This window comes from Symsagittifera roscoffensis, chromosome 6 (assembly GCF_963678635.1).
Source record: "Symsagittifera roscoffensis chromosome 6, txSymRosc1.1, whole genome shotgun sequence".
Classification (NCBI taxonomy): domain Eukaryota; kingdom Metazoa; phylum Xenacoelomorpha; order Acoela; family Convolutidae; genus Symsagittifera; species Symsagittifera roscoffensis.
Window position 1 is genome coordinate 7854019 of NC_087067.1, and position 17765 is coordinate 7871783.

Consider the following 17765-nt stretch of genomic DNA (forward strand, 5'->3'; position numbering starts at 1 on the left):
AAAAACAACCCTAATCTGTGTTTTCTTCAAACAATTAGTTTTTTTGCAAACTCCCCCTAATTTTAGTTCTTATACTATTAGGTATTAATTATTAGAATTCTAATTCCCGAGCAAATCCTAGGTTAGCAAACCCTTTAGATGCGCCCTTGAAGTCCTGATGCTCGAATACTTTTTGTGAAAGATTTCAAGTTATCAACTCGTTGACTTTCAAGTAATAAATGTAAAATGTAAAAATTTAACGTGTGTTAAAATGTAACAAATAAGTTCGTTAATAAAAGTTATTAAATATTGTTCTGTTTCTTTATTGACTGCTGTAATCACACGGGTATCTCTTTGAATCTAAAAAAAACAAATTTAAGGCAAATGGGTTTGAAACATAAATACATAATATGAACATATGGTTTCTAATTTTTCATACCCACTAACAAATTATTAAAATTATTTACGGTGAAAAACGGAGCTAATAAGTGATGATAAACCCTTGCTCTTGATTGTTGTAACTAACTTGCTTAAAATTGAGTCCTTAAATAGATATATAACTCAATATTAATACTATTTTCTTATTTTAAAAAAAAACCTATCTCGCAAGAATTGATCAATATACTTATGTTAATTTTGAAAGAAAAACAGAACAGAAATTTTGAAGAGCAACGACAGTTATCTGTAAAGAGCTGAACAACTCTTTCCTTAGTAGATACATACCCTTTTCTTATTAGATAAATATCCTTAACTATTTTTCACGATGATTTAATTTCAGCTTGGACACAAAATCTTAACTTAACCTTATTTTAGATCAAGATTTGAGGTCACAAATAGGGGTCAAGTTACCCACCCGTGAATGACACTTGTTGGGAACGAGATGGATCTTGGCATGTGCGAATCGGGAGAGGGGGCGTGGTCGAAAAGGTCACCACTGCTACTGTTGTTCTCACTGGGGTTGTTACTCTGCTCTAGACGCCATTTGGATCGAGGCATCGCCCCCGCATGTTCACTGGTCACTACTGCCGCTGAGAAGGGGCGTGGCCGTACCTGAAAAGTAGATGACTCATTTTCATTTCAGTTCCTCGCATATATATTTTTGTTTAATATTTTGAAGAAAGATCATAAAAATTTGAAGCAAAAAATGCAATTGCTTAAGAAAGGTTCAATTTTACTATGAAAAAAAAAAAGGATTTGTGCAAAGCGGCGCTGTTAAAAAAATCAGCCGAACTGGATTTCGTGTAAAAATAGTGTGCCACAGAGGGAAAATTCGTAGTAAACGTATCTAATTCTTAAGAATAGGGCGTCCAAACCCCCCCCCCCCAAATTCACTTCTGATATAGATTCAAGACTAATAAACGGGGGTAAGTGAACCTGAGCAGCTGTGGTGCGGTGCCTGTTTTTGGAGTGGAGTTTGTTGCGTGAGATGTTGGAGAAAGACTGCACGCTGTGTTCACGTGCACTCCTCAGTCTCCGGTAGTCCGTCTGTCGCTTCATCAGACGACGAGCTTTCCGCTTCATCCCAATACACCTCCAGATGAGCTGAATAAAACAAATTACAGAAAGATCATGGTCAAAAGTGAACACAAATTAAAACAAGTAAAGTCGGTTGGGTTGCTGTACAATTTGCACAGAATGCAGAATGTTCCAACAATACCCTTAAAAAACATAAATAAAACTTTTCCATTGTTTTTTTTTGGAAAAATTTGTATTGTTTTTTTGTACGTCTTGTGATAACAGAATCTGACGGAAGCCTAGAAATAAGGCATATTCCATAGTCACAGTAATGTAGGCAAATTGGACAAAGGTTTCAGTCGAAAAACGACAAGGAATAAAAACAAAAAAGTTTTCCAATTTTTCCATTTTTTATGGGCGGATTTAGGGGGGACGCCCTTTCCCTCAGGGATTTGACCCCCTACCGACCCAAAGGTTCCCCATTTTGTACTATTTTGAGACATTTGTTTTGGTGACGGACCCTAAATTTATACTAAGGGCGCTTTTTGCGCCAATATATACTAATTTTGAGGGGAGAGCGCGAGTCGAAAAAACGCAAGTTTTTGGTCAAAATTTTCCAAAAAGTGCCTAAAAACGCCTTTTTTGACCTGTTATTTCAAAATTTTGCCAAAACAAGTTCTTTTTAGTGCTTTGGGAGAGCTCGGAAAGTCAATTTGGTCAACCTAAAAAAACATAAGAAAACATTTTATCCATGGCAGAACAAACTCAACAATTCTGAAAGAAAAAATTAGCTACCAGTATAACGACTGAGATATAGAAGACGAAATTGATTGCCAGAAACAGAATGAGTGCTGCAATTTGTCCCAATCCCAGAACTCTCCCCCCTCCCAGTTGCACTTCAAGAGGCGGGAAGAAAAGGAGCTGCTGTTGTTGTCGGCCATTAGTAGACACTCCGCCCATCTCGGAGATGTATTTGATGGCTAGCAGGAGGACGAATATGCAGTGAGACACAATGTACACGCCCTAAAAAGGAGATATCTTTAATTAATAAACTTAAGGCAGCTCGTGAAAAATATCCACACCTGTAATGATGAGCGTGAGCAAATTTAGTATCTAGGAAGGAAAAATCCTTTTTTTTTATTCCTATACAGAGGGGAGACTAGTTGAAGATATCCCTATAAAGAAGGTTACGGATCTACTTAACAACCCCCCCCCCCCTATTATGAAAGGGGGGAGATTGTTTAGTAGATCAAAATTGTCAATTTTTCTACCGGTCAGAATGCAGCATAATTCGAATTCTCAATAAAAGCTCTGGTGCTAATTTACTGTATTTATTTGTAGGGGTGGAGATTCTTTAGTAGATACTATGCGGGGAGATTGTTAAATAGATCCAAGTTTGCATATTCAAAGGAGTAAAAGTTTCTCTTCTACAGACCCTCTGCTCCTCCCCGTTTTGTTGAAATACAATTTTGAGAAGGTTTTCAAAAATAATTTTTCTGATATAATTCGGACTGAAACATTTCATAGTGTCAACAATTGGTGAATGACAAGGAGACGGGTCTGATCCGGACGATGAACTTAAAAGACAATTCTGAGAGACAGTAAAGCAAGAAAAGCAGGAGCAAGGCGCCCAATTGGAAGGAAATTATTTCCAGTTGATTTGATGAATTAAAAATGACATTCGAAAAGTAATAAGTTAACAACTGATGCATTTTTAATTCATCAAATCAACTGGAAATAATTTCCTTCCAATTGGGCGCCTTGCTCCTGCTTTTCTTGCTTTACTGTCTCTCAGAATTGTCTTTTAAGTTCATCGTCCGGATCAGACCCGTCTCCTTGTCATTCACCAATTGTTGACACTATGAAATGTTTCAGTCCGAATTATATCAGAAAAATTATTTTTGAAAACCTTCTCAAAATTGTATTTCAACAAAACGGGGAGGAGCAGAGGGTCTGTAGAAGAGAAACTTTTACTCCTTTGAATATGCAAACTTAGATCTATTTAACAATCTCCCCGCATAGTATCTACTAAAGAATCTCCACCCCTACAAATAAATACAGTAAATTAGCACCAGAGCTTTTATTGAGAATTCGAATTATGCTGCATTCTGACCGGTAGATAAATTGACAATTTTGATCTACTAAACAATCTCCCCCCTTTCATAATAGTCTCCACTTTTAGATGAGCAGTCTCATGCTTTCACTGTGTTAAACTATTTTTTCCCGATTAAGACACCCTTGTTAAAGTAAAACGGTATCAATAACACAATCCCTGCTAAAATACTGGTTTTTCATATATCAACTTTGAGGGTAAACTATATTAATCTAGTTAGTCAAAAAATTATTTCAAAATAATTATGAATAATAATTTGGTTATCTAGTTAGTCAAAAAAAAATAACTATTTTTTCAAAAATAACTATGAATAATAAATTGTTTAACTTGGGGGAGATTCTACGGTGCCAAATATTGGTGCCAATTTTCGGGCATCTTTACAGCTTTCTGATAGCATGTGCTTTGACATTCGAAAAGTAATAAGTTAACAACTGAGGCAAAGCACATGCTATCAGAAAGCTGTAAAGATGCCCCAAAATTGGCACCAATATTTGGCACCGTAGAATCTCCCCCAAGTTAAACAATTTATTATTCATAGTTATTTTTGAAAAAAAATTTTTTTGACTAACTAGATAACCAAATTATTATTCATAATTATTTTGAAATATTTTTTTGACTAAATAGATTAATTTAGTTTGCCCTCAAAGTTGATATATGAAAAACCAGTACTTTAGCAGGGATTGTGCTGTTGATACCGTTTTACTTTAACAAGGGTGTCTTAATGGGAAAAAATAGTTTAACACAGTGAAAGCATGAGACTGCTCATCTAAAAGTGGAGACTCGCTATTCCTCTCTTCATTGGGACATTTCATGTAACATTTTTGGTTAATTTTCCTTGGTTGGGAGAGGTTGCCTCGTTTTGCTTAAAGTTAAGAAACGCTTTAAGCGTATCAAATCTACCGTTTAGCCTTCACCAGATAAAGACATTGTATTTATGACTGTGTGTAAGTATTAATTTAGAAGAGGCAGAACTTGAAATTATGTTCTCATTTAAATCTCACTCAATTCAATCGCAAGTTGGGCTAATTTTCCTTCCCTACTAACCCCCTACTCGCAAATTTTTATTGGTGATTTTAAAGTTAACATAGAGACATCTAAAAACAGGCATAATTTGCCTAACGACGATCTCCAAGACTGGTTTCTTCAAGTGATCGGCTATAATTTATATAAATCTTTGTGAACCTATAGGGGTTACAATTTGCTATTATTATTGTTTACATTGTTGGATTGTTAGAAAAACTGGCATGCGGACTAATTCGGCCAAGAAAAAAAATTTGGTGTTCAAATTTAACCTTGTAAAATCCCTCGTTATACCATGATATTGATTGCATTTGCGAGGTGGGGGAGAAAAAGAGCCGCAAGTTGATTTTCAATAGAACTAACCAACAAAGTGTTGGATCCAGTATTTCGTGTTGCTTCAAAAGACCCTGTCTTAATTGACAGAAGTACAAAGAAGCACGAAACGATCAGTAGAATAATCGGATTAGCCACTCTTGTCAATTCGGAAGATATCTCATGATTGTAGGAAGAGACAGGTGATGATGATGACGATGATGATGATGAGTCATCTGATATTTCTTGGGGTGCAGAAGAAGACTGGCTATGGGGTAAAATGCCGCCTATAAGGACGACAGCGAAGGCAAGAAGAAACTATAATACAGAAGGGAGAAAAATACAAGGTTTTGTTACAAAAAGCGCTGAGTGTTTGACACAACATAAACTTTTTTGTCAGATAACTCAATTGAAATATAAACATATAGCTTACAATTATCAGGGATGCTTCGAAGTGTGGTATTTTTTTCAAGTTAAGAAACAGATATAACAGAAATCCGGCATCGCGAAAAACTTAACCTCTCAAAAATGACAAGCTGATCTTAAAGATGATCAAATGGATCTGAAAAAAATGAATCGATAATACAATCCCTTCTTAACCCATATTTTCCAAGAAGTCTGAAAAGTTTTCTGAAAGTTTCCGGAAAAAATCCTCAAAAAACACCCCCTATTCTTTAAAACCCATTGTACCCTTGGCTCGATAAAAAAGCAAAAAAAGCTGGAAAAAGATGCTAACGATTGGCAAGAGTGTAAAAAGCATGTGCGATATCCAGGTACGACATGCATAGGCCGTGCACGTGAACACATGATGACTGGACTCATCCAGACAATCCAGGGAGATCTCGCGTGATGTTGAGACCAGCGTCTGGATTGAGAAGTCACTACTTTGATGGTTGTGATTGCGACTTGTGCTACTGGAGATATTGATTGAGCAGCACTCGTATTCATCTTCGTCTAATTCAATTTCGTCTATTTCGCGTGAACTGCTAACCTCAATTGGAAGCGACTGAAAAAAGAATTTCAGATGAGCATCATCTAAGAGGGCACCAGCGGATTTGGGGGGACGCCCCCTTCTCCTCATAGATTTGATCCCCTACCGACCCAAAGGGGGTCCCCTATTAGTACAATTTTAAGATCTCAGTTTTTGGCTGACAGACCCGAAAATTTTTGAAGGCGCCTTTGGCGCCAATATATACCAAGTTTGAGTGGGAAGAGCGCGTCAAAAAAAACTTTTTTTCAAAACTTTTCTTGCAGCGCTGAAAAATTGGTCAGAATAGGTTAAAAATTAGGTTCTTTATAAATGATTTGTGAGAGATCGGAAAATAATTTTAATCGAACTAAAAATAATCAATGAAATTGCAAAAAAAAATTTGAAAATTCGCCCCTTCCCCTCGAGACAGTTCTAAATCCGCTCCTGTAGGAGGGTAACTTTTATTTTTATTGATTTTTTCCTTCTGTTTTTGGCCTATTTTTGACGATTTTTTGGTAATTATGGAAACGTTTGTAAAATCAACGTTATTTTTCGGGAAAAAAATGAAAAAATTTGCAGGCCTACTTTCTAAAAAAGCATGATTAGAAAGTACTAAAAAATTAAACCAAATCAGGGTTGGTAGAATTATAAATTACAAAAAAGACTAAAATCAGAAAAAAAAATTCAAGAGTTTCAGCTCAAACCATATTAATGTGAATAATTTAAAAACAAAAGTTAGGGTACCACCCAAGGGAGATGTTGTTACGGAGTTCCCACTTTTCCAATCCTCAGTTAAGTTTATGTTGATTTTTGCAGTTTTGACTGGTTCATGTCAGTCTCCATCAGCAAATGTCTTCGAGACTATACTTGTTGACAAAATAGTTTTTGTTTACTTCTTGCTTTAGATTTGAACAATTTTCATTGGATTTGAACGAAAGATTTCCACTTGATAGTGCGTCTGCTGTTGAATATGTTGTCAAACATCAAACAAAAATGAATCTCATAGTATACGGATAGTAGCAAAAGTGAGTGTCTTCTTAACTTCTGTTTATAATCCCTGTTAGTGCCTAGGACCCACCTTGAAGCTTTTACCGGAGTGTTTCAATCATCTTAAAGTCTGATTTGTTGGTCTTCCACAAAACTGCGCCTTAGGAGATGATTAGGACAAAATAGATTCAGTTCAGATTCTTTTTGGCATGCCAGTTTGTACTGATAGCAATTTTGCGTTTTGGGATTAATAGCGAGCAAAGGACTTTCATTTAACCGTTTTAAACCTATTTTCACTCCAGTAAAGTTAGTTATCGAAGTTCTTAGCGTCATTTTGAGATCACAAATTTGCAAGAATTTGAAACATCCGCAATTTTTTTGTTTTTACTGTCATTCTGTTGACAAGAGAATCTGGTTCATTTTGTGTCATTTTACTAAACGGTTGAACAAGCCTAAGCTCAAAGCTTTTTCTGGTCCTTTTATCACACCAAGCACAAAAGAAACAACACTTATTTGGAAAAAAATAAATGTCATTTTTCTTAGAATATGCTCGGAACATTCTGCGATACTTGCACAACAGACGGCTGTCTTTGTTATGATTGTTATGTTATGATTTCCTGTGATTACAAAGTGATTCTGCTTCAATTGCGACTTAAGAAAACGTTTTGGTTGAGCCTGTGTCAACCAGGTATTTATAGATGAGAAAAGATTTATCCGTTTTTCATCGAAATTCAGGGCTTGCCACAATAACTTGTTCAAATATAAAAATTAAGATGTTTTGGGCCAAAAAAGTGTAATAAGTCTTTTTAATTGGTGATGACTGACTTAATAACGCGTTTTTATGGGTGAATTCAAACTTTATGGAAGAAAATATTAGAGGTAAAAGTATTTTTAGTTATTTATGTTTGCTGGTCTTATGATTAATTAGCAAAGCTTGTATTAGCTTCCTTGCTTCGTGTTTGCTTCGTTAAGACTGAGTTAATCTCCTAATGATTTCTTGTTTAACAGGGAGGTGAAAAAGTTTGGGACCTGCCGATGTTTTCGTTTCAGGGTAATTTGCAATTGAAGACAAGAAACTACCCAAAATTTTAGATGAAACACCCTTTCCCAACGGACAAAATATTGTTATTTTCATAGAGTTTATTTACTTCGCCAAAATAATAATTATTTACGAAGATTGCATCGGCTTATTTTGCTCATGTTCTTTAATTTCAATAGCCCTTCTCTCAATTTTGCTTGAGTGGCGCTATTAAAATCCTAAATGGATCACGGAAAATATATATTCTCAAAAATAAAAAGTTATTGTTTTTCGGATTGATTTGGTCGTCTAAAAAGCTCTCTGTAAATTTTTTTGAAGCATTTGCATATTTTTATTTTTCTGTTGCTAGGAACCCAACCGGACGTTTATTTACAGGGGTTTTAAATATCACATTTTGAAGCAAAATGATAAGTTATTCTCCTTCTCAGATTAAGCTGTAAATGCTCTTGATACATCTATGGGTATTAATTTCTGATAAGAATGCCCTAAATGTGTGTATATATTTTTGCGCCTTCAGGCTGGTCAGTTAGAGTCCCAATGTCTAAAAAAGTCAATATTTTGCTTCCTGAGCGGGTTCAGGCGGTTGTATGTTTTGGGGTGCAAATATCCGGTATGGGTGTAAGCAGGAATATATTGAGAGGAGATAATGTCCTTAAGTTAACAAATTGCATAAATCAAGGATGTGGCCCTTCCTTTTTGTAACCAAAGGGTCTATCAAGTAAGCTAAAAGAGAACTCTATAGTAAAAAAGACCATTTTTTGCCATATTTTTCAAAATGGCATTTTCCTGAATGATTATGACAAAAAAACTTCTAATTTTGCTCCCAGTAAACATCATAATTTTGTTCCAGAAATTTTTTTATTACTTGCTAACAGAATTTCATATATACTTAAAGTATGATGTATCTTTCAATTAAAATTTTTTGAAAAAAGTTTAGAAAAAAAAACAACTCACCTGGCAATCAAAGGGGTACAGTCCCATTTTGGGCTCGAAGTAGAAAGAGGACTTAATTTTCTGTCTCATGGACACCATATTCAGGCCAACAATGATAGCACGCACGCTTTCATTAAAAGGATATAGCTAATTTAAAACAACGAAATGGAAAACTATAAAAAAAACAATGCGCATTTTCGGTTGGAAAAAAATTGCCTCGCTTCTGTTCAAAAAAAGTGCAGGTTTGGTCTTCGGATGTTTTTCAGTAGCTCATAAACTGAACTTTCATATATACTTAAAGTATGATGTATCTTTCAATTAAAATTTTTTGAAAAAAGTTTAGAAAAAAAAACAACTCACCTGGCAATCAAAGGGGTACAGTCCCATTTTGGGCTCGAAGTAGAAAGAGGACTTAATTTTCTGTCTCATGGACACCATATTCAGGCCATTCTTCCCTGTCGTTATGGCCCTCACTGTCTGGGAGTCTCTACTCCCAGATTGGCACAGAGGATGGTTGTTGGCGGTTGAGGTGTTGTTGTTATAATGGTGGTTATGGAAGTAGTCACCGGTTGAGTGGCACTCGTTTTTGATTATGATTTGAGGCATCCATAAAGTGTCCCAGTCGACGAACTCTGTCTCCTAGTAAAAAAAAAACATTTTTGTCATTTTCCCAGTATTTAATTATATTCATCATTGTTTTACAAAATTCGGTAATGTTAATGTATACATGTTTTGAGGGTAAGAGCACACCTGATTATGAAACTTTGGGCAAATCACTTAAACACGGCCTTCCAAGCTGAAATTTTCCGCAAAACACGGTTATTTAGGTGTTAACATTTTTTGGAATTTTCACTTTGGTCGACGTTGAAAAAAGATCGATTATATTTTTTCCTTGATTTATAATATTTTGATCTCCCAAGGCCAATATAGTGAGCAACTACACGTCAATGAAAGTCCGAGTTTAAGAACATTGAAACCAACAACAGAGGATTTTGGCATCCGAACTATTCGTGATAGTGACAAGAATCCAATTAAGTACTAACATCTTCGGAGAGTTCGTCAAGGGATGGATCGTGCCACTTGGCTTGCAGTAGAATTTCAGCAGAGAACTCCCCGCGTGAGCAGTTGACATCATAAATCGAGAGGAACTGCACACGTAGAGACACCGCCACCTGAAGAAGTCAAATTTCACGTAAAAATGGTACACAAACTAAGTTGCTCTTTACCAAAAATAATAGCCAAAAAACGTCAAAAAAGAGCTCCAAAATACCATCAGATGCGAAAAAGTTGAGTTTGCAAAAAAGATCTGAGCTCCTTGTTAGTTTTTAAGCCCTCTTGCGGAATCTTAACGATTCCGAAAGTCTGTTTGGAAGTTTTTAACAGTTAAAAATCAATACCACAGGCGTAATAAATGAACCTTGTCGGCAATTACAGAATTCCAACTGCAGAACTTTTTAGCATCATTTAGCCTTGCTGTTTTTTAGTACTATAGATACAAGAAACAATGATAGCACGCACGCTTTCATTAAAAGGATATAGCTAATTTAAAACAACGAAATGGAAAACTATAAAAAAAACAATGCGCATTTTCGGTTGGAAAAAAATTGCCTCGCTTCTGTTCAAAAAAAGTGCAGGTTTGGTCTTCGGATGTTTTTCAGTAGCTCATAAACTGAACTTTAACTGATTACCACAATTAACTTAATTGAAAAGAAATCAATTATAATGAATTTTTGTGGGCTGAAACATTAGCATAATAATGGATTCCCATGTTGCCTCCAAACAACAAAAGAGAAGAAGAAAAGATGAGAAAAATGCATGGTTTTATCAAATTTAAAATTATATTTTAATTAAAATAAATTAAAAAGGATTTTTTTTCCATTTTGTTTTTCTTTCGCTTCGAGCTAAATTTTGCAAGAACTTCTGCATTTATCAATTGAATAAAGCAAAACGTTTGCAAAACAAGAGTATAAGGCCTACTGGTTTTCTAAACCTAAACTTTCTCAAGCTGCAAAATGATTCCATTCCTAACCACCCTCATCAAGGTTTGCCCCCCTTGCCTCCTTATTATTCCCAGTTTTTCCTTTTTCCCTTACCCCCATCCCCCGTCAAAGGCGCTAAATTGAAAAGATTTCGGCCAAAATTTTTTTTTGTGGCACTCAATCCATTTCAAACTTAATCTTTTTTTTACTAATACGAAAACATACATAAATACAAAAATATCCTCCTCCTTAACCTTTTTTCTTTAGAAAAAAGCCAAAAGTTCAACAAAAAGGAGCCAAAATTAAAATTCGCATCACATTATATTGAAAAAAAAATCTATAAATGAGTTTCCATGTCTTCAACTAAAACAGTGAAAAAAATCAAATTTAATTGATTTGAAATGGTTTTAAATGCATCAAAACTCAAATTTAATAAAAAAAATTCTTTTCAGGGAACTCCATTGCGGGATACTGACAGATTTCCTGGGATAACAACTGATTCTAATGCATCAAAACTGACCTATATTGTAAATGAACTCAGCAAACCGACAGTTGTTAAGGTGCCAATGAACTAATGGGCACCGAAAAAATTGATTGAATTGAATTTTTAAAAACACTTGTCTAAGCTGTTGAATTTAAAAAAAATTTTTGATTGACTTTTTTTCGAAAACAATAAAAAAATACAATTTGAGAAAGATGAATCAAAAGGCATTCTTTTCCGCAGGGAAATCCAAAAAAAAATTTAATTCATAAGATTGAAATCAGTAGTCAATCACGATTTTTTGCGCCATTTGCATTTTCGTCGTTTTTAGTCGAATCCCTGAGGACAGGGGCGGATTTAGGGTGGGGGGGGGGGTGGACACCCCCTTCTCAGGGATTCGACCCCCTGCCGACCCAAACGGTCCCCCCTTTGAACTATTTTCAGATATCCAATTTTGGCATACGGACGTTAAAACTTTTCTAAAGGCGCCTTTGGCGCCAATACACTTATTTTAAGGGAGGAGCTCGCGCCAAAAAAAAACAATTTTTTGGTAAAAATTTTCCAAAAAGTGCCGAAAAACGCTTTTTTTTCAAAATTTTTTGTCGACCTAAAAAAAAGGTTGACAAAATTTCGAATCCCCCCCCCCTCAAGAAATTCCTAGATCCGCCCCTGAAGTCAATCAAATTTTCTTTGCGCCGTTTGTATTTTCGTTAATAGAGAAATGGTAGTAGAAAATTAGAAAAATGTGTAATTAGGAATCATTTTTAGAGGTCATAGTTATATCAAAGTTATATCAAAATTATGGCTCAAAGTTATATCAAAAGCTTTACACGTTTTTGCGAGTCTTATCGATTATCGAAGAGTGGAAAAGAAAGTAAATTTGGCTTAAGTCAACAAAAATATGAAAAAAAGATATGAGACCATAAAATTTCTTACACGCAGTTACTGTAGCAAAAACTATTATAAAGATGTTCTAGTGGAAATACGTCACTTTTTTTCCATTTTAAAACTCATGGCCTCAAAATAAACAAACCTTTTCATTCTTTCTCATCAACTCTTGATGATTCTGGTCGCCCAAATATGCAGCTTTTCTCGACTGTTCCACAAAACTCTCTTTCATTTCTAGAATAGCCCGATTGGTCTGTTCCAAATTCACATTCAGCTGCTTCAACAGTTCCATAGTGTTTTCTTCTGGATGAGTGGGATAAGTGGATGCCGTTCTCGGATTCGGCCAGCCAGTGTTGAATCTGGACTTCAAGGTTGAGTTGAAAGGAACTGAAAAGCAGAAACACTGTTACTGTTTGACAACAAACCTCTTTTTCGAATAAAATTTTTGAAATAACATTTTTTTAAAAGTTCTTCTGCTAATTTTAACAAAAAATTTTTGAAACCGAATTCTCAGTTTATATTAATTTTGTTCGTCGAATGCTGACGGTTGATCGCAAACGGCTTTAATTTTCCGCTTTCAGTAAGCAAACCTCTAGCTTCATTTGGAAATTTTCGGGACATAACTATCTAGGAATGTTTGATGGGGCCAGGTCAATTAGTATTTCACTTGCTTATCTAACTTGATATAGTAATAGCAGTCCTGTTCGGATAATAAAATAAGTTAAATTATTGATTTTATGAAATCACTTGCTGTTAGGTTTTTGTGACCCAGTACCTAATCACAAAAAAATGATAATCAAGTTTATTTTAGTTTCATGTTTAAGTTCACTGATCCAAAATACGAAAAATAAAAATGTATTTACTGTTAAACACTCTTAATTTTTCATTACTCAAAAAACGCTAAGAAAAAGCTCTTGAGAAATGATGTTTAACAGTCCCTTAATTAACGAAATGAAGAGTACATGACCGGTTATATAACTAACAGATGGTCCAATAAAACAGCCATAATAAAAAAAGTTCTAATAAATCAACAATTATCCCATTTTCAAATTTTCAGTATAACCTTGTGAAATATCAGGCGCCCTAAATGAAAATGCAGCTGAATCAATTTTTTCAAAAATTCACGGGATTAATTCTAAATATCTAATGGAAATGAACAACAAAAGAAGCGTAGAAGTCACGTAACTCAAAATTCCACACCTTTGCTGCCATTTTAAATAAAACGACAACTTTCAAAAATTAAATAAGCCCTAGCACTGATCGTATATGTTTGCGCATACTTGCACATAAAATTTCATAGCTGAGCGATTAGTTTCTTAGGAGCAGTTCGGTCACAGAAAATTACAAACAAACCTTTTTCTTTTAAATTTTTAGGAAGAATGCAATCAGAGACAATTACAAACAAACTTTTTTCTTTTAGTATTTATATATATTTTATATATAAAAAAATCGATGAAAACATACGTCCTGGTAAAATTATTAATTTTTGTTCTAATCAATCTCACTGAGCAAGGAGTTCCTTTTACTTGGGTATATTTCACATGCAATGAATCATTACGAGGCCAAACTGCGCATTCTCTGTATTGTAAGCGGAATCCGCAACAGGCCAAAATCATATTTGTTGCGGAATCCGCAGCATTGCTACTTTTCTTTGATTTTCTATGCTGTTTTGGATTCCACAAATGTGAAGGACAAAAAGAGGTAAAAAAGCAGAGTTACGTGACATCAGGATTTTTTTTGCAGTTCGTTTCTGTTTTTGTTTAGAATTGAGCACGAGCAGTTTTTATACTTAATTTGATTCATTTTAATTTAGTTTTCAGTCCCCTTAAATCACGGTTCCTGAAGATTTTTGAAACAGGGAAATTGAGATAATTGTTGAACTTTTTTTTACTCCGCAGCCAATTGTTCGAACATCTTTTTTTACTTGACCATTTGGTTGGGCCAGATGCCCAGAGTATTCTTGAATCTCAAACTTGTGCTCTTTTTACTCTTATTCATATCAAAAGGATTTTATCATGCAATTTTTGGTATGACAGTAATGGGTCGCAAATGGCCGAACAGCTAGGGACCGCATAAGTTCAAAAACCTTGAAAAAGCTTTAGGTGTCAGATATTGTAGATATTGTATCATAAGAAACCATCATATTTGTCATAAAAATAATCATAATAAATTTTTTACAGGCTCACAAAATTGTAGATTAGTACGAGATATTGCTGATAGCTACATCATCTTGTGAAGCCTGAGAGAACGCGTTTATACCAAATGGTTCGTTTTCTAACGTCTCTGGGCGGAAAAATTTTCAATTTATCCAATGCTGAAATGGTGGAAGAAAATTTAGACCAATCTATAGATATATATATATATATATATATATATATATATATATATATATATATATATATATATATATATATATATGTATAAACAAAATTTAAAAAAGGTAAGCTACACGGTTGATAAACAGAATAATTTCTGAAGTTGAAACAAACGAAGGAAACGAATTTTTTAGAGTTTTCTTTTCAAAAACACCACCACTAAAACATGAATATGAGATTCGTCACCTCAGTTGAATGCAAGATTTGCCAAATCGTTATTTACCATTACGGAATTGTCCAAAAAGCTGTGATTTACTTCACTAATTTCTGTGGTTGAGGCATTAAATAATGTTTCATTAAAATCAATGTGATATCGGATTGAGGCATTGAACATTTTCCTAATTCGTATGATAATTGAACTTTTAGCGATCTTAGAGTATAATCAGTCCTAATTGAAGTTTACAACTGCTAAACTTAATCAAGCAATAAATTGTAGTTATGTAGTCTAAATATTTTTCATTTCCAAGGTTTAAAATGTTTTGAAGTTTTTGTGACTTACAAATGCTTATATGAAATTTACAACTGCTAAACTTAATCAAGCAATAAATTGTAGTTGTATTTTGAATTTTTTTTTCATTTCCAATGTTTAATTTTTTCGAACTTTTTTGAGACATTTATAACTATTTTTTTTGGTTCTTATTTGCTTGAGTAAGCCAAGTTCAAGTGCAACTTTGCTTCATGAAAATTTTTTAAATTTACTTCTGTGGTCGAAAAAAAATGTGCTATTTGCCTACTAATGGATTTATTTGGTTTTCAGTTAAGTTAGCAAAAATGTACAAAATGCTCCTCGATCTGAAATAGTGTTGAACTCCATTTAACAAAACACTTATCATGAAGCTTTTAGGTATTTGCAGTGACTTCTAATTTCGTGAAACATTTTACATCCAATCCGTCAAATATGTTTAGACATTTTACGCTTGGTTTGCAAAGCATTCCCCAAATAAGCATCAGCAAGGCGAAACATAGTCGGAAATGCAGAGGTGATATTTTTATTTTAGTCTTTGCTGCTTTAAATTCTATAGATGCTACTATTCAAGCTAACTCTAAAAGAAGATGCTAGGCGACACGTAGTTAAAAAAGAGGTGTATGCTAAGTTATTTGTAGCCTAATTGGCTCGCTCAATCGTCCTTGACTTTTCCGGGTTTATCTCTTTTTTTTTTGTGGGAGAAAAAGTCTAGGGCTTAAACTTTAAAGCTCGGAACTTATTTTTTGTAACGTTAAAATTAATACATCTTAACTAAATCAGACCCAATATAAAGTTTCAAACTGTCATGAATTTTTTTCTCCGAAAATTAATTGACAGAAAGAGTTTTTTGTCACTTGGCGGGAGGGGGGAGGGGCTTATGAAAATCCCGCACTAGAGTTTCATGGAAAATAATCGGTTATAATGGATGATTTCGGCAAAAAACTTAACCCATATAATCGATTTTTATGACCCGTCTAACCATGAAAATGGGTTTTTAGGGGATATTAATTTCAAAAACCCATCATAATCCATTTTCAATCGTTTATAAAGGATTGTTTTTGATTTTTGTGAAGAATGAACGAAAACATAATATAATGAAAAATTATCCATGAAATTCAATTTCGGGATACCATTTACTGCTACCTGTTCCAGGTGTGAAGGTATCCGAGTTACTATTCGCGATTCCCCTCGACAAATTCAAATTTCTGGGGGGTTGTCGTCCGTTCATGGTGGGGGGTCGAAGTGAAGGCGGCTCAAATATAGCTGACACTCCGTGAACAAATGCACGCGGCCTCACTCGCGTAGTAGTCGCGTTGTAGTGAAATGATGACTCATCAGGCATGTCTTCATGCTCATTTACAGGAGAGCCGGTCTGCATTTTAAAATTAACTGATCATTAATTTGAGTAATTAACTTCAAGTACCAGTTGTAAAACGGTAAATTAACAGGACTGAGACAAAAATTGCTTTCGGCGAATTTATATTTTTCCTTGTTTTTCCAAAAATGACGCCCAGTGGTAGAATACCGATATCACGTGTTGAAGAATTTTGATTTTGAGAAGAAAAAATCACAAAGTATATCAGATTAACTGGAGAATATGGTAAAAGATTAAATAAAATCTTTTCAAAAGTAATTAGCCTTCCAGCTACTTATGAAGAACCAACTTAAAATGGCTCAATTTATGGAATACAGAAAAAAATCGGTCTCGATCAACGGATTAACGGTGATCATATTGACCATAATGAAAATACTTGAAATTATTTTTATATTTCCCAAGTAAGTAGTTATGCTGAATGGAATAATATCTAATGAAAAACCAATAGGCTAAAAATTGTTGTCAAAATCATTGACTCACGCTTGGTTCAGATATATGGAACTATTTTATAAAAAAAAGGCATAGACTATTCGATGGGTGGGTAAAATTTAAGAGTGTAATTCGGGCCTTTAAAGGGGGAAATACTCTGCGTGTAATACAGGATCATAAAAGACGTTGATTAGACGCTACTATGGGTCAAAAAGGCTGGTCTTCTGCTCAGATAGCTGGGGAAAAAAGGATGTTGGAAAAACAAATGACGCTATATATTGAAATGACATGGAATAAAAAAAGGAATAGAGTATCAACCGAAAAGTATAAAAATCCAACCAAAAAAGGTAAGAAGAATTTCTCCTAATGAAATTTTAGATCGTTCAACCGAGCTGACTCATTAAAACAAATAAAATCAATTATTTTTACAATGCTTTGTTTTGTTTTAGGAAATGAAAAATAGTAATATGTGGTACAAATATTTGAATGAAAACAAAAGAAGGAAAATTTGAATTAACCAGCCGCGATGAAACGAAACAAATCAAATATTTATTTGAGAAATGAGAAAAAAAATTTTAAGAAAGTTTGCAGCTATAATTTTGAACCAAAACGCTACTTACGAAGTGAGAACTTTGCAATCTATGCTATTTTGAAAAGTTACGTTTTGGATGATGTTTAAACATTGAGTGATTTAACGATGCAATCTTGCACATCAGTAGCTGCCTAATAGTAAGTCAGCGTACTGATACCAGTCGAATTGATAATTTTCCCGAAAAATCTAAAAATTGTTAAAAATTATAAAAAATAGCAAATGAGTGTATACTTAAACTATCTACCATATAAAATTTGCTTTCGAGTTATGCGTCAAATAGTTCAAAAATTTACTTTGATCAAACTTTAAAGTTCCTGGTTTAATTTTGATGTGACGTTTCGCAAACCTCTATCTTTTCTGAGCCCTAAGCGG

The 17765-nt window shown here is 34.3% G+C and overlaps 2 protein-coding genes across 2 annotated transcripts in view; both read right to left on the bottom strand.

Annotated features, from left to right (window-relative positions):
- Positions 1 to 202: 202 nt before the first annotated feature.
- Positions 203 to 8911, bottom strand: LOC134848061 (uncharacterized). Its single transcript, XM_063865397.1, has 7 exons — positions 8830 to 8911; positions 5616 to 5885; positions 4931 to 5197; positions 2230 to 2457; positions 1354 to 1521; positions 833 to 1029; positions 203 to 339 (listed from the first exon to the last, which is right to left on the bottom strand). The coding sequence occupies exons 1-7, from the start codon at positions 8905 to 8907 to the stop codon at positions 318 to 320; spliced, it is 1230 nt and encodes a 409-aa protein (XP_063721467.1). The 5' UTR covers positions 8908 to 8911; the 3' UTR covers positions 203 to 317.
- Positions 8912 to 9070: 159 nt separating this feature from the next.
- LOC134848580 (uncharacterized) overlaps positions 9071 to 17765 on the bottom strand; it is a 13657-nt gene continuing 4962 nt past the window's right edge. The window contains exons 2-6 of the mRNA XM_063866095.1: positions 16141 to 16369; positions 12302 to 12543; positions 9852 to 9980; positions 9169 to 9447; positions 9071 to 9085 (exon numbers count right to left, since the gene is read on the bottom strand). Coding sequence (XP_063722165.1) covers positions 9071 to 9085; positions 9169 to 9447; positions 9852 to 9980; positions 12302 to 12543; positions 16141 to 16339 — 864 coding nt within the window. The 5' untranslated portion in view covers positions 16340 to 16369. The remainder of the gene's footprint in view (positions 9086 to 9168; positions 9448 to 9851; positions 9981 to 12301; positions 12544 to 16140; positions 16370 to 17765) is intronic.